Source organism: Prinia subflava, chromosome 15, assembly GCF_021018805.1.
Source record: "Prinia subflava isolate CZ2003 ecotype Zambia chromosome 15, Cam_Psub_1.2, whole genome shotgun sequence".
In the NCBI taxonomy this organism is placed as follows: Eukaryota; Metazoa; Chordata; class Aves; order Passeriformes; family Cisticolidae; genus Prinia; species Prinia subflava.
The window spans coordinates 2,083,836-2,101,339 of NC_086261.1; the positions used below are offsets into that span (position 1 = coordinate 2,083,836).

General features: G+C 45.5%; 1 protein-coding gene across 7 annotated transcripts in view; it reads left to right on the plus strand.

Annotated features, from left to right (window-relative positions):
* The window catches only part of MEGF11 (multiple EGF like domains 11), a 251,691-nt gene that overhangs the window by 196,819 nt on the left and 37,368 nt on the right, over window positions 1-17,504 (plus strand). For all 7 annotated transcript variants that reach the window (XM_063413057.1, XM_063413059.1, XM_063413061.1 and 4 more), the window contains 4 exons: window positions 837-957; window positions 2,382-2,545; window positions 2,933-3,035; window positions 16,614-16,760. In XM_063413057.1, the coding sequence (XP_063269127.1) occupies window positions 837-957; window positions 2,382-2,545; window positions 2,933-3,035; window positions 16,614-16,760 (535 nt within the window). The remainder of the gene's footprint in view (window positions 1-836; window positions 958-2,381; window positions 2,546-2,932; window positions 3,036-16,613; window positions 16,761-17,504) is intronic.

Below are 17,504 nucleotides of genomic sequence, written 5' to 3' on the forward strand. Positions count from 1 at the left end.
CCTCAATTAGTGAGGTTAAACCACAATTGCTTTAAACCTTATTGTGCTCACATTTTAATTCCCTTGTTGTATCAGATGAACAGTGTTAGTAAGGACTGTGTCTAGCCTTTCAACCACACAAGCTGATCAGTGCACACAACACACCAGAATGTAGTGTTAGAGTATTCTCTATTTCTGTAAATATGAGGATTTATTCTCCTTTCTCTCCCTTTGCCCACACCTAGAGCAGAAAGAGGACAGAGACCCTGTTCCTGTGTTCTGCTGTGTGCCTCCTGTCTCTGACATACACATCACTCCTGTTCTGCCTTCCTCCTAAAGTCACAATCTCATGCAAATTAATTGAAAACAAATGCAGGTACCAGCTACGCACCAAAAAGGTCTGATGCACCTGCCATGTCGTTTTCCTCTCTGCCAATCTGTGGAAGACGAGCATGTACGAGATCCTTTAGGTTTTTAACAACCCTATTCTTAGAATATATTTCCAAGAACCGCAGAGCAATCTCTGCACGGTTTCAGACTGTATATTTTGTGATTAGTGTTTCATAAGTGATGTTTTGCTTAATGATCTAACATCTGCTCTAGGAGGTTTGTTTTTGTAACTTCCCCACCTCCTGCTGAATGAATGCCAGAAACTTGTCCCTTTCCTCCAAGTCAATCAAAGCACTAATTGCATCATAATCATGGGAAGCAGCGGTGACTGCTCAAGTGCAGAGGACTCAGCAATCAGCTCACAACACTCTGCTCACTGTTCGGAGAGAGAAAGCGCCCCTGAGCCGAGCTGGGAATTTCCTGCATGCCAGATTCCTTCAGCTGACTCTGCCTTTCCTGGGTTGCAGGGAGATGACTGCACCATTCCCTGCATGGCAGGAACCTACGGAACCAATTGCTCCTCGGTCTGTAACTGCAAGAACAATGGCACCTGTTCTCCTGTGGATGGGCTGTGCTACTGCAAAGAAGGTAAACAAAATTCACATTTAACAGGTTCCTGCCATCAATGCCTGTCCCCTTTAAAAGGGGCACAGCTGTGCAGGCAAGGACTCCACTGTTTTCCTGTCCTCCAAAGTATCCCAGCTCAGCAGGGGCTGGACTGTAAGTTCATCCTCTGCCCTGAGCAGGGGCCAGCTCTCTGCTCTGCCGCAGAAACATCTCACAGAACTGAGTGTGGGGCAGAGGCACTGCTACTCTCCAGGGGAAATGCACAACAATCCCCTGGCTGCCGGGTTTTTATCCCCTTGCTGCCCTGTTTCTCCCAGATTCCAAAGCACTGGGCTTGGAGTGAAGGCACCTTCCTTCCTGTGTGTCCTGCAGCCCGTGGGCTGTGCCTGGCCTTGGTCACCCCCAGCAGCCCTGAGCTGACTCCTGAGCCCATCCCCACCCTGGGCTGGTCTCGTTCCTGCTGCCCTGGGCTCCTGGCTCGTGCCAGCTGCCAGCCCTGCCCTTGGCTCTGTGCCCTTGCTGCCATCCTCAGCTGCTCATCCTGCTGTACCCTGACACGGGGACACCCCAGCCTCGTGCAGGTGTCCTCTGTCTCCTGAGCTAGCACAGGATGGCTCCCAGGATGTGGCTCTCATTTATTTGGGGGAATAAGAAGCCTTGCCTGCTCCAGGGTGACTGACATCTTGTCTTCCCACACGTGTCCATAACTCTCTCCTGGACATGGTGGTGAGCACATCCCATGGATCCACCTGAGAATTCCTCCACGGCTCCATGGCACAGTGGCTCTTCTGTTCCCCCAAAATCCCAATGTGAGCTATGCCTGTATGACATACATAAGCCCTAAAACAGAAGTGAGGCAAATAACAATAAAATCTGGCATTTCAAACATGAATTAATGGATCACTGTAGAACCCCATTTAATGAGGGTGTATAAACCATGAGTTACTGCTCAACTCCATGACACAGAGCTGCAGTGTAATGAAAGTCATTGTGCTCCTGGTAGTTAAGAGTTGAGCCTTAATGGCTAGAAATGATGGCCTTGGTCTTTTTTAGGTGTAATAGCTGCTTTATATTAAATAGTATTCTCAAAAAAAAAAAAAAAAAAAGGAGATAAGAAACAGGCAACATCAGATGAAAAGTTCTTGCAGTCCTGTAGGTCAGAAGGTCTCCAGCCTGACAGACAGAGACTGTCCCAGCAGTTCCCAGAAAGGCATCAGACGCCTAAATGTGGTTACAGCCAAGCCTCTGGTACCTCCATCTGTGTGTAGAGATGCTGGGAGATGGAGCTGGGAGGTGACAATCAAAGGGTCAGTCTTTGAGCCCAAGTTAGTCTTGAATTACACCAAGAAACTGGTCCTAGAAACAAAGAGCTGCAGCTTGCCAGCTGCCTGTCCTGCTGTTTTCATGACAACATCCCAGATGCTGTTTCTCTCCCGTTCCCCTAGGGTGGCAAGGAGTGGATTGCTCCATCCCCTGTTCCAGTGGCAGCTGGGGTCTGAACTGTAACCAGACGTGTTCCTGCAGCAACGGAGCGTCCTGCAGGCCGGCCGACGGCTCCTGCCTCTGCTCCCCGGGCTGGCAGGGGGAGCTCTGTGACCAGCCCTGTCCTGTGAGTGCCAACAACGCCCCCTTTAAATCACAGTCCCCATAGCTCTGCTGACAGAGAGCAGGGCAGCATCTCAATTTGTCTGTGATGTCTGAAGGAAATGAAGTGTAAATAACAGATTGGGGTTCTAGCAGTCAACTGGATGTATTATACTTTGCATTGTATTTTATCAGAGCTATTGCTGTGTTATCTGCATTTCCTTGAACGTCATTTTTTAAAGTGATTCCTCATTTGGTTCTGTATAGAAACATTAGGCACCGAGTTTCTGTCTTCTCTGTATGTTAATTTAAAAAATGCGACTCAGCATTAAGAGGGACATGATAGATGATTTTGCACATTTCAGAACAAAAAGCTGATCACTGAGAGGCTTTTTTATTTATATTTTTGAAGGATGGAACATATGGCCTTAATTGCAGTGAGCGCTGTGACTGTAACCACGCGGATGGGTGTGATCCTGTCACCGGGTACTGCTGCTGCCTTGCAGGCTGGACAGGTAAAACCACCAAATACCTTTGCAAACCTTGGGGCTTTGGTTGATTTCGGGTTTGGGGGGTTTTGTTGGTTTGTTTTGCTTTGATATTGCATCAGTTATAGCCCTGGACTTGTGACTGCAAACTTCTAAATAATAGACTGAGACAAGATCAGCTGAACTTGCCCATATTTGAATCACTCCTGATGGTGACAATAATTGGCATTCATTAAATTTGTATTCAGATGAGTTGAAGATGGCTCCAAACCAGATGTTAGCCTTCTGTAAAAGCATCCTCAGGAGGGATGCAGGTCATCCATAATCCTGCAGAGTTTTTCTCCTTGAGCTGCCCTTTCCACAGGGGTGTAGCTGTGGGACGGTGAATCCCGGGACCGTCGTACCTGGGATTCAGACAGAGCATTTCTGATGAGTCATTACAGCTGCTCCACCATCCAAAACTCAGCTTTTCCCCATTTTCCAATGGTTCTTGTCACGGGGTAGTTGCAGAGAGCAGATTAATGCTGGTTTGACAGAGCTCTTGTGATTACACAGCAACAGAGAGGAATATTCAGTGAAGCTGGAGACTCCAGGCTGGAGTTCTCAGTGCAATTAGACCTGCACTTGACTCCACACTGAAGTTCTCTTTGCCAGCTTTTGACAGCAGGAGGGGGCAAGTTATTGACCCAACTATTTCACACTTTGCTGCCTAAAATGCTGGTTAATCTCTCTGTGCTCTGTTGAGGCCCTGAGTGGAAATAAAGTTGAGTTCCATATACTGCACAGCCACCAGTGGCACTGACAGTCAAAATGCATTTATATTACCAGCAAGTCGTTTGGAAAATTTAATTGTTTTTCAAACAAGTACAAGTTGGGAGGATGCATGGAGGAAGGCAGGCTGATCAGGCCTTTGGGATAGTGTCACCTTTTCCATTGATTTTTGCCTTAAACCAACACATGCCTTCTGTTTCTGATGGAGAGGACATCCCACAGCAGCCCAGCTCCCAGGAGCCTGAAGCAAAAGCAATTAAATGATGCCTATAACTATAATGGAAATAATCTTTAAAGAATTTAAATGTAAGAATACTAAGTTCTACATCTTGTGTACAACAAAGCTACTTTTCAAAGATACTGGGCATGTATCCCTGAAAAGAACATTCTTCCCCCAAGAAAATCCATTTTACAAGCTCACTTGTATCCCCTCCTTCATTTTCTTGCCTTCCTCACTGGCTGGGCTGCATTTCTCTTTCTCTGAGCCTCCTTGCCATCAATATTTCCATCTATCAGGCTTTAAAACTCTACTGTTCATTACTGATGATCAGCAGAGGACCAGCTGGTGGGTTCTCCTGTAGTCACTGTGAGCTTCTTCAAGGGAAAAAATGGCTTTTAAAAGTACAGTAATTTGAAGAGAGATATTTATAGACACCTACTCTAAAAGTTCATTACACATCTTCTGGGTGTAGCGTTCCAGAGGAAACTGCAGGCACCGACCTTTGCAGACAATGCAGACTCGAGGTGTGGCTTTTTCTCAAAGGCATTTGCAGCAAACACTTTGTGCTTACTCCCATGCACATCTGTAAATGGACATCAAATGTAGATGGTAATTAATTAAAGGTAAGAATAATTTCTGATGTCCTTCTTTTAATTTCCATATTGGGCATGGTAGGTGTATATTAACGTGGAGGGGATTTGCTGCACACTATGCACTTTATCCATCAGTGTGCTCCTGCAGTTCTGGAATTCTTCTCTTCAGGACCACATTTCAGGGAGGAAAATATAATATCCATATTTGAGACCAGGCTGGAGCTGAAATGTTGACAGGGCTCTCCGTAAGGTGGAAATGTTGATAGACAGAACCAACACGTGTTTTGTCAATTCTGTTCCAATGTTTTTTCCACTTGGCTTGGCACCAGACACAAGGATAAATTCTGCTCATACCAGGTTGAAAGTATGTAATTTAAGAAACTCTTCAGCTAGATAATTATATTTTCATACTGAGGAGTATGGCATCAGTGAAAGATTAATCTTATCTGCAGTTGTTGTAAACTGGGCCATGATGTGTATTGCAGTGCATTTTATTAATATGAGGTGATAAATTATTCAGGCTGAAATTTTTGCTTTCTGATTTTGGTACTAATTAGGCATGGCCTGAAAAAGATCAGAAAAGTTCAGGATCATGGAACTTCTGAAGGTTCTCCTGCCCACTCACACCAAACAGAGAATTCACATGGCTTTCTGATCCTAATAGCCACAAAACTTCATCTGAAACAGCATATTCTGTATGTTCATCCCAGCCGTGGCACTCCCTCTTGATGTCTGTGTTTTATGTAAAGATCAAGGGGAAGATTGAACCCATTTTCTTTAAAGTGGTTTCAAGATGTTACTGATATAAACCTGCAGGGACTGATAGATGGTAAGAGCATGCAGGAGGACTGGCAAAAGGAGGAACAAGTCATGTCCAGAGCAGCATGTGATGTAAGGCAACAGCACTCTGCCATCCTTTCATTATGTCATGACTGCCACCCAAGACTATTAGTCAGGACAATGACCTTCTGTGGACACAGCTGGGGAAGGCAATTTTCAGGAGCTGAGTGTCCCTGGCAGATGGGAAGATGATGAAGAGTTCCCCACATCTCTACCAGGAGATCTCAGAGCTGTGCAAAGCAGCTGGAGGCACAAATAAGCACAGAGGCAACAAGCTGCTCCCAGCCCTGCACATCCCCTTCCCCTCAGGGGAACTGCATGTGTGCAGCCAAGGGCAGCAGCTGCAGCAGCTCTGCATGTGCTTGTCATGTACATGATGTGTCCTAGGGCAGGCAAGGAAATTACTGTCCCCAGCATTTGTGCAATTGTCAGCTGTGTTTGCACAATTGTTTGTGCAATTGTCAACTGTGAGCTGGTTGAGGAATAACACCAATACACCAAATGGTAAGTTCATACAGCTTCTCTTTTCAAATACGTGTTGTCAGGCCTCCCATTAGGAGCTGGTAGTACTTAGATGATACATCTGATGGGTAAAGTAAAGTATTTGTTCCTCACATTTGTCCTCAGCAGTACCTGCTGTTACTGCTGCAGATCACCCAGCTGAGTACTGGGGCCCCTGGTGTCACCAATGGAGACAGCAGAGCAAGAACAGAACCCCAAACTACATTGGCAAAAGGCTCTCATGTGGAAAAACAAAGTGAAACTTGTTGAAATGTTGGCCAAAATCAGATCTGTGACCTGCTGGTGCCATGCAGATCTGCATTTCCCTCCACAGGAAGGGAATGTGGCATGCAGTGACACTGAGGGCTCAGCCTTGCAATGGATGGAGTTCTGCAGGTTGGACATGTGTAACCTCATGTGTACAAATAGTACCCTGTTCATATCTAGTGCTGGGTAAAAAGGAAAATTCTTGCTCTCAAAAGATCCAATCCTGATTGCTCAGGCTGTTTTTTAAGGATTAATAGGGATCTCTTTCTCCACCTTTGCTGGGCATTTTAGGTACAGACCCTTCTGTGCTTGCAGCCCTGTGTGTGCACAGGTCCCTTAGAGCTCCCAACACACCAGGCGTTTGTGGAAGAGGTGTTATTTTATGTACACTCAGGCTGAAATGAAAATGCTCAGTGCTAATTACATTTGGTTAATTAGGGGTCCTGCACACACTGAATCCACAGAGGGAATGGAAACACAGAAATGCTGTGTGGTAGAACAGGTCCTGAAAGTCCTTTGCAAGCAAACAGGTCCTGGAAAAGCAGGATGAGTGTCCTCTCCTAGATGCTCAAGTGACAATGACAAGGTTATAAATTTCACTTAGGTTTCTCTTAATTACTACACAATCTGCAATTGGACAGGGAAGGACGTGGTGGCCTTGCTGGGTGAGCAGGGTGGCAGTGCTCCTGTGCCAGGGGCAATGCCGTGGCTCTGGAGATGAGCTCCAGCCAAGCCCTGTGGGGATGCAGGATGAACTTCAGCCCCCTCAGCGTGGTCCCACCTCAGCAGCTGCTGGCAGCAGGTTCTGTACCAGAAATGGCTTCCTCACAGATTCCAGCTGCTTAAAACTGTGTAGCCTTTAGCTGCCTCCCTCAATAATCCCTCAATAATTAAATTAGAGCTGCTGGCCTGTCCTCTAATTTCTGGAGGTGCTTGACCAGAGCCAGGTAAGGCCCCTGGGAAGACAGGCCCAGGTATTGCCCCTCCTGCCCCCAAGAGCCAAGTCCATCCATTTTCCCCTCCCAGACTGATCACAGAGGAAAAGGCACAGGCCTGGCTGCTCCTCCCTGAGATGAGCCCATGTGCTCGGGGTTAATTGTGGCAGTGTGGGTTCTGTTACCCTTTCAGCTCCTACACTGGCATTGAATGGGAGCTGATCTGCAGGGGTGATCTGTATATTCCACTCCTCTAAATGCTAAGGTCAGTTAAAATCCTGTTTATCTGAATTCCTTTAATCTGAAATGCTGTCTTATCTGCATCTTGTTCTGCTTTTTTTCTTGTGTGGTGCTCTGGTTTTGCAGAGCTGCTGTGGCGATGGTATCTCAGTTCCCCACCGAGCTGGGGTACCCAGAGGCTTCTCTCAGTATCCAAAGCCCAAGTTTATTCACTAGATTTTAACATCCCAAAGATGCATGAGGAAAATTAGCCTGGTGCTGTAGATATGAGATGGAAAACATAAAAGTGTGCATCCCATAGTTAATCATAAAAGAAGCCCATATAGATTTTCCTTAATTAATCAGGATGGCAAACACAGGTATGCAAATGATGCATGCTGCTGAGGAACATCTCGTTATTACCTCGGTGTTTTACACCTTCAGGCTCCATTCCTGGCTCAGAAGAGCAGCCTCCCTCTTTGCTGCTACGCAGGAAATCGAAATACAAATTTCCCTGTCCTTTACAACCTCGATAACTTTCCCACATTGCCAGCAACACAAGGCCTGGTTGCTGTGCTGGTGTCAGAGCTGCAGTGGCTGTGGGGGCTGAGCTGCAGCATTTCCACTGCGGGGTGGGAGGGAGGGACGGGGTCAGGAGGTGCTGCTGCACCCACCTGGGAGCTCCGAGGGACGAGGCTGCGGGGCTGGGAGCATTTGCAGGCTGGCAGTGACATCCACACTGTCACTCAAACACAGAAACATGTTTCTTGCCTCCTGTAGACACATTAATTCAGGAAAACTGATAAGCCTGGTACTCAAGGGAAGGCCTTTTTGAATTTTAAAGCAACAGTGACCACTTTGATGGGGAGCTCTAAGGTATTTTTAACTTCACTTTCTCTGAGTTCTTTGCAAGGAGGTGAAAAATCCATGAAGGAAAAAACCCACCCTTTCCATAAAATGCATTTTGTTTGTACTGATTTTCTTCCATTGCAGCTGTATCCAGTTTATAACCTTAGGGCCAGATCCTGTCCTCAGCTGCACTGGATTGAAACCCAAATAATTCTCTGGTCATCAGTAGATCAACCTCACCCATGTGATAAAACTGGGAGCTGGTTTTCTATGCCTATTTAAAACCAGAAAAAAATCTAGGACTTGTTTCATGCACCTGCAGCTTTTTAGCTAAAGATCCAGAGTGTTTTAGAATTCACAATGTCATGGGTTGACTTTTTTTTTCCCATCAGATTGTTTCATACCATTGGTTTGTAAGACAGAGCCTAAAATACCAGAATGGAGCAATAGTAAGTTCCCATTAAACATGCATTTTCTAGATGTCTTATCCCATTATCTACACCATATTTTGCATTTATCACTTCTGGCAGTCTTATCCCAGATTTTTAAATTAATAATTTATTTCTGTGATTATTCTGTATCCTTACATTAGCTTTAAACAGACGGGAAAACTAGAAATTTCTAGAGTCAGTCTAAAATGGTGCATTTTAGCCTCTCTCCTGGCTTCTGCCTGTCCAGTGTGAAAATCCTTTCCATATGAAAGGTGTGCTTACTCTCTGGATTCCACAAGTGCCCTTTAGTCTATGAATGTAAGATAAGCTTATTAGAAATTAGCTTTAATTTTTCACTGACTTAATTTCAAGTGAGTTGATAAGATTTTAATGTCAGGCTATGCTTAAAAATTCTCTCTTTGAAAGGAACCTTTAAGGATGGTTCCTGCTGATATAGGGCAAATTTTCAAAAATATGAATTATGAAGTTATATCAAAGATTTCACTGATGTCCTGACATTAATTATGTCTGTGTCTTCCTTGGCAGGTATCTGGGGGGCTCCTGATTTTCATCTGAGTGAGGTTTAGTTGTGTTTGTCCTGTGCCAGATTTTGTGTGTGTTTCACCTTTTGTGAAATCATTTGGATTTTTGCCACTCCTTCAGTGGGAGTTGGATCAGACCCTCAGCCTATAATTAGCAGCTGCAGTAAGGCTACTGCTAAACTTCAGCGTGTATGCAAATCATTGCAGTAATAATCTTATAAACACAGGAGATACACAAGTTTTTTATCTTTGTATTTCTTTGGGGGTGTAATTTTGCTTAATAAAGGACACCTTTTAAATTTCTGAGAGGAGATGGAGCTTGGATGGCATCCTGGGTGATGCTAATTTAATGGGCTCTAAAAAGATGAGACTTGACGCTAGAGGTGCCCAGCCCTTTTCCATTTTAATATGGAGACATTCTATATATAAGCCTGGCTGTGTGTACAATAGTCACCTATAAATAAATGTGGGCGAGAAGCAGGGAAAAATTATTTGTGCACATTTCAGCAGACTAAATCCTGGCTGTTGGCATGCTGGGTGTGAAAGGAGGAGAGGGAAGAGTGCTCAGCAAACAGCCTGCAAGCTAAAACGAGGTATGTGTGTATATTTATATATTTATATAGTGGAGAGAGACTATTTACAAGAGCAGGTAGTGACAGGTTGGGGGGGATGGCTTCACACTGCCAGACAGTAGGGTTAGATTGGATATTAGAAAAAGTAGAAATATTCTTTATTCTGCCTTCCCTGTGGGGGTGCTGAGACCCTGGCACAAGCTGTGGCTGCCCCTGATCCCTGGCAGTGCCCAAGGCCAGGGCTGGGAGCAGCCTGGGACAGTGGGAGGTGTCCCTAATAATTTTAAGGTCCCTTCCAGCCCAAACTGTCCCACGGTTCTGTGATACATTATGTTATTCATGAAAGAGTTTGCAGTAAAAAAATGCTGTAAACATCTTCCTTCCCCTCCCACACCAAGGAGAAAGGGTAGAATTCCAGCACCAGTGACCACACAAGCTTTGGGTGTGCCCCAGCTCTTCTCAGCTGGTCCTCACTCATGGTTTTTCAGGAGCTTGAACATTTCCAGCAGGAAAACAATCCAGGTTTTCCCAGGTACCAGTTCCTGCTGTTTGCCTGCTGATGGTCTGCTTGGACCTTTCCCAGCTTTCTCTTCCCTCCTGGCCTGAAACTGTTCCCAGCACCTGAGAAACAGGAAAGCTCTAAAGATGAGGCAGGGCTGTGGAGGGCTTGACTCCTTTTAGCCCCATTTTCTGCAGGTCTGCCCTGCCTGCTCAGGGCAGCTCTTCCCCGCCAAGAGTGCACCCTGGAGAATACCCCGGAGCAAAGGGAACCAGATCATCCTTAATTTAGCAAACATTTTGACTTGCCTAATTTCTTGTGAGGTAGGTCTCTTGCCTCAAAAGCTTTTATTGCATAAATTCCCCGGGTTGGGTGATTCATACCTGCAGATTCCTCTAGATAATTAAAAATAGGGGTAGGATTAGAGCTCCACAGAGGTGCATTAGGCTCTAAGTGTATTACTTGCAGAAAAACACTTACATTAATGGGTGCATAAATCGCCCCTGCACAGATGAGAGAAGGGACAATTTCGAATTTTTCACTGGCTGCAGGGAAGGGCTTATTCTTCATTATTTAGGACCAGATCATGGAGCTCTCATTTGGACTGATGGGCTGTTACACTCAGGAGCTGCCCCTCTGAATCCAGCAGTGAAGGATGCTCAGCAACTGAAGGAAGGACTCCATGGCATCAATTTGGGAAAAAAAAAAAAGTAAAAAAAAGCATTTGAGAACGCCACAGAAGTTCACAGATAATGTGAGTGTGGCTGCTGTTCTCTCTGCTGAGTAGTTTCACTATATAAAAACAAAAATAGCTTATTTGCAGACTAGATGAGCAGCCATCAATTCTTAATGTTTCCATTTAATTTTATGAGAGATCCCTTTATGTTTTCTTCTATCTGCTGCCCTCCCCACACTGATTTTCTCATTCTTCAGCATTCTTAAATGCTGAGCTGTCAGGAATTGTGCTGTGGTGCTTCTGACTGGCTCTGAGTCAAATACTTCAGGGTTTGCCTCAGATAAGAATAAAGATTCAAAAAGTGATAGAAAATCATCAAGAATTCTTTTTGAACTCTAGTTCATGCTCTGTGGTAGCCCCTCTGAGCAGCTGATCCACAGCTTGGACAGTTCTTTCCTCTGTTCTTAGTGAATTGTCTTTTACCTGTTAGAGACTGAAGCAGCAGAAGAGTCTCTGCTCAGGAAAGCACATGGACCTAATCTCAAATACAATTCAAATAGAATTTATGGGGACAACAGAAGTGCAACAGCCATAAGAATATCAGGGAAAGACAAGAGAATAAAGTTAAAGAAAACACGAATGTGAGATCATAGAAATCATCATCAGAAATAAATGTACAAATCAGGAGGCCAAGGCAGGATTGAGGGTGACCTGGGTGGCCCTGGCTGTGCCCCTGCCAGAGGGATCAGTGCAGGGGGGACAGAGGCAGAGCCCACCAGGGACAGAGGGGTCACATCCAGAGACATCCCAGAGCTGTTCCCACTGCCTTCAGCCCCTGCTGGCCCCTGCTGGGGCTGTCTGCTCTGCTGTGGGCACAAACCACCCTGAGGACTCATCCTGCCACAGACACACCAGCACTCCACAGCAAAGACAAGCGTGACTCACCAAACCTCGGGCCTCCACGGCATTGCCTGCATCAATCCAGTGCCTATTTTTGCATAAAAAGCAGTTCTTTCCAAAGCTATTCACATGCCAGAAATAAGAGATTATTATGACTTCGTGTCATGTTGAAAGACAGGTGGAGGAGAGCACAATGTTTGTGTTGGATTCAAATGTCTGCTGAAATCATTCCTGTCATTCCTAATTGATGTTGCATCTGTCTTTAGATTGGGACTATTGAGGGGGAAAAAAAAGCTGAAGATCTTATTCAGAGAAATAATTGCAGTTATATACTGGTAGATATAAAATTAAAGTACGTGGGGGGAAGGGAACTACATCCTATAATTTATCAAATTCCTACATCCCTGAAAATTAATCAGGTGCTGGGCAGTGTGCAGGCACTGCTGCAGAGGCTCCTGTCAGGGGGATAGCAGTGGTCAAAACCAGGCCACTGGTTCTCATTTATTCCATCCATTTTTGCTCTTTTATTGTGTTTGGAGTATTAGTTTCCAACTATCCAGAGACACAGCAGAGAAACAATGGCAGCTTTATTAAGAGCCAGAGACGTAATCCCCAAGCACGAGTGCAATTGCAGGAGCTGGAGAGGGAAAAAAGGGAATTCTGCTAAAGTCTGACTTTCAGGAATTTATCCTCCAAAGTCCTTCAGTGTGATGTAGTTATGGGCAGCACTAGATCTGCATTACTTTGACAAACTTTCTTGAAGCCACTGAAGTTTATTAATGGAAGCAGCCTGTGAAGGAGCTCTTCAATAGATGGCTCATATCCCAGTTGTATGGCCTGGGGAGTTTTTTCCCTCTTTTTCTCTTGCTCCTCTTCCTGATGCTTGTGTGGATGTTGGATTAATCCATCACAGCTCCATTTGTAAATTTGAATACAAGGACTGACTTCATCTGATCAAACTTGAAGCTGCTCCATGTAAGGCAGACACAGGTTTCTATCAACAGCTTCCCCCTGCCAGAGGGCAGGGCTGGGTGGGATATTGGGAAGAAATTCTTCCCTGTGAGGGTGGCAGGCCCTGGCACAGGGTGCCCAGAGCTGCTGTGGCTGCCCCTGGATCCCTGGAAGTGTCCAAGGCTGGGCTGGAGCAGCCTGGGACAGTGTTGGGTGTCCCTGCCATGGTAGGGGTGGCACTGGGTGAGCTTCAAGGACCCTTCCCACCCAAACCATTCTGGGATTCTGTGATTCTCTTCCTCCTCTACCTCTCTCCCTGCTGCTTTCCCTTATCAGGGTTATCTGCAGCTCCACATTGGGAGATCCCTGCCCAACCAAATGGGTTCACTCTTGGGAAGTCTGGGCTGAGTTACCTCAGATATTCCCCATGTCCCAGGCAGCAGCTGCTCAGCCCTTGGGAGGGGCAGGAGTGTGGGCAGCTCTCCTGTGTGGCTGTCCCTTAGAGCAGAGCCCTTGTGACTGCTCTGGTGGGCTCAGTGCAGCCCAGTTTGTGTTTTGCACAGTAATCCAGGCCCTCAGGGCTGGTTTTCCTGCCCTCACTGTGTGCAGAGGAGGTTGGTGTGGGAGAAGGTGTGAAGCCACTGCTGGGACTGTCTCAGCTAAATGCCATGTGCAGAGCAGTCCGAGGGGAATCCCACTGGAGAGCAGCCGGTGTCTGCAGGATCCAATAGCCCAAATCCCTGCTGGGCCATGCAGAGGCTGTGGCTGCTGTTTCACAGACTGAATTAAAGCCACAGTGGGCTCTGCTCTTACCTGGGCTCAGCCTCACTGCAAAGCTTTTGCCCATGTCCGGTGGATAACTACAATTTCATAGAAGTTACGTGGATTTCATTTACAATTCACCCCCAGAACATTGTCTAAAAAGGTCCTGGAGGTGCAATTTTATACCAGTGTCTGCAATTGTGAACCACAGCCTCGGGCTGGCAGATAATTCCCTGGTATCCAGGCAATAGAGTTTATGTATAGAACTGCTTCCTGCAGCTTCAAGGACTGGTGATAGTTCTCTTTCTAGTTCCTACACCATGCATGTGAAACCAGGACTTTGTTCATAAATTAGGAATCTGTGGTTGTAACACGAGGTAATACAGAGGTGTGTCAACTTCAGCAGTTTTTGTAGTTCTGGAAATTGAAAACTAATTACTTATCAGAAATGTTCATCAGCAAGTTCCTAAATAAATATTAAAGTTTTACATTACAGAATCTTGCTGCTTCACTGACTCTGACTGTAAAGTAGCTGGGAAGGATGGACTCCCCCTTTACACACTGTCAGGTTAGGGAATTGTGAAATTAAGGTGCTTTTTCTAGCACAATTCCGTAAGACTTGCATGTCCAGATGCAATTTTAACTTCTCATTTATATTTGCAATTCAATGCGTGTAGAAGCCTTCAAAAATGAAGCCTTCCATGAGAATTAACTTAGAGTAATAAAAAGTAATAAAACCTGATTGCGGCACCATCTCAGTTGTCTTCTAGAAATGTTCAAATAAATAAGGGCTGTAATGGGTGGCAGTGGCTTCTGGAAAGTTCCTTTTCCCCTTTCCATTTTGCTGCCACAATCAGCTCCACAGTGACTCATTGCCTTCGTTAGGAGAGGGAAGACATCCCTCATCACTCATTACCACAGGAAGGACTTTGCTGCTGCGAGGAGCAGCCCTGGCATTCTAATTCAGCTGCCTTCCACAAGAAAAGAGCCAGTGTCACTCTTCCTCAAACTTTGGCAAAAGAGACAAGAAATAATGCTGTTTAATTGTCCCCGTTTATAAATAGCCCATCCACAATGATAGGATTGTAATTTTAATGCTGCAATCAGGAGGAGAAATGCACATTTTTCTGTGTTTGCGTCTGAATTTCAGTTCAGGGAACTCACACTGAGACTCAAGGCTATAAATGATCATATATATGTATTTATAAACACAAAACACATTTATTTCTTTACAGTTTATTGTCTGACTTTTTAATTACAGAGCACTGTGGATACAATACATGAATGCACACACAAAACACTTGTTTAAGTAATCCAAAGAGATATTTGATTTCAAAGGGAGCAGGGAGGACTGTTTAAAATAATTGTTTTTCTTGGTTTTACTAATACAAATGTTCCTTGTCTCTTTTCACAGTCTCTTTTTCAGATTTATTTACTTGGATATGAAGGAATTGAGCTCGTATTAAGTTTTTACTGTATTTTAATGTGGTTTTTATTAAGCTGTACAGAATGGCCCATGCCTCTTTATAAATAAAGCTAAGATCATGTATTACTAGAAATCACATTTCAAACTGTAGTTTTGCCAGACTTGGTTAAGATTTTCTAGGAAGGGACAATATAATTGTGTGATTAATCTTCAGAAAAGGGAAATTCTGGCTCTGCAGTATTTCTTACTGTGTTAACTTCAGAGATTTATACGACCAACTTTAAACTGCACTGTAAGGGTGTTTATAATGACTTTTAGCTGATTTAATAATCCTCAAAGTTCGGTGACCGTGCAGCTCGCAGCTCCCCCAGTGCAGTGGTTACCTCCAGCACCCAGATGAAGTTATCAGGGGTGGAGGAATGATCGGGATTGTGTTTGTGCAGAGCCCTGCACTAATCCAAGCCCTGGGCTGCTTTGATCCCATTGTGCAGTGGGACATGTGCACGGTGATAAAGGACATTTCGGGCTGGGGGTGATAATAGAGAACATCTCAGGGCTGGAAGCCCAGCTGGGGTCTGTAGGTGCCCCCTGACCTCAGGGCCGGGCTCCTGCTGGGGTCGTGTTTTGGGAGAATTTCCAAGCCAGTTTCTGATGCATTTTTCTGTTGTTATCAGTGCTGCTGCCAGTGCCACTCCCTGCAGCTGGCACTGCTCCGTGTCCCTCTTAGTTCATGAGCCTGCAAACCCATCCAGGAGCCCTTGGTGATGCAAATATCCCTGCTAATTGCAGGTATTGGTATTGCCTTGTCTCAGTGGAGGGAGAGCCCCTGTCACGGTGTGCAGGATCAGCTCCTTCAATCTCATTTAGGTGTGACAAGCCATGGCACAAGGTTGTTTCTAAAAGTCACCAGTTTAAACAAAACCAGTTGAAACCATGCCAGAAGCCTCTCCTGGCTGTGTGCTCCTTTTGGTTTCCAAGCTTTGCTCTTCACCATAATAAATCTCAAACAAGCACCCTGGGAAGCACTGGGAGCTGGACTGGCAGCTCTCAGTCTCGTTTACCATGCGGATGCTCAGCCCGTGCTCACATGTGGCCACTTGCTGGATCAGAGCTCCGTTCATTCACACACAACTGGGGGCTCTGGGTGGGTGTGGGGCAAGTGCACAAAACACCAGAGCACAGGGGTTTAAGCCAGGAAGGGAACAGGACACAAAATAGACCTGAATTTACTCGTGTTTAAGAATCCAAATACTGAACATGTTTTTGCAAAATCCTGATTTTTCTTTTTATGGTCTTCCAATTCACAACAGGTAAGTAATCAGGCTTCAATCAACTGCCTATTTCCAGACCAGCTATTTGAGCTATTTTGTGGCTTTAAAGCAATTCCTGACCTTCATCTCTCGGATGGCATGCAGAGTTTCTTTCATGGTGCTGAGGACTGAACAGGCACCCACTAACACCTACAGAATTCACCTCTCTGGCATTTTCTTAATTTTCACTTTATTAAGCAGATAAAAGAGGAGCTGTTCCTTCCCAGACTCCCTCGCTGGCTCTGAGGGACTGTGAGGCATCAGTCCAGCCAAGCATTTCTTTGATCAACGAGCAGAGTAAGAGTTGTGGGAAGCCTGACGTGTGTTCTTTGTGTCCTCAGGCATCCACTGTGACAACATCTGCAGCCAGGGCCGCTGGGGACCCAACTGCTCCATCTCGTGCAGCTGTGAGAACGGGGGCTCCTGCTCTCCCGAGGATGGATCCTGTGACTGTGCACCCGGGTACAGGGGACCCCTGTGCCAGAGAAGTAAGATTCCCATAGCTGGCAGAAATGTTTTTATGACACCAGACAGACAAACCCACCGTTTCTGAGCTGCTTTAGCTCATGACTTCCTAAGGGTAACAGCCTGAAAAATGCTCCTTTGTCAAGAAGGGGAGGCTCTGCTGCACTGAGCTGTGCCTTGTGCTTCTTCTGATCTGCACCTGGAGGTCACAGGTGACCTGAGAGGAGGAGCAGCACCTTTACAAAGCAAGGCTGGCAGGACACAGATCTGCAGTGAAGTCAGGCCTGTTAAACAGAGTCAGCCACCACCCATCACATAATGACAAGTGGATGAGCGTTGGCATCAAAATAACAAGGCAATGTTTTCTTATGTGCCAGAAAAAGAAGCACAGCAGCCTGAAATAGCTCCTGTTTGATGCTCTGCTGCTACATATTAAAATGTACCAAGCAGATAAAATTCCTCTCATTTGCTTTATCTGGGAAGGTGCATTTGCCCCACAGGGACCCCAATTCACTGATCCAAACTATACCAACCATCTTCCCTTGTAAACAAGAAGTGGATTTGTCTTTTCTGCTCATTTCTTCTTCTTCTTCCCGTAAGATGTTCTGCATGCCCAGTTCATATATCCCCTTTGATTTCACCAGTTACACTTGACACTGGAACACACTCATCTCTAAAAATAATTTGTAGCTGCCAGATTTTATTTAAAGCCATTATAACAATGACCTCTAGCACTGCTGTAGTTAATGGCCTATAAGCATTTCCAT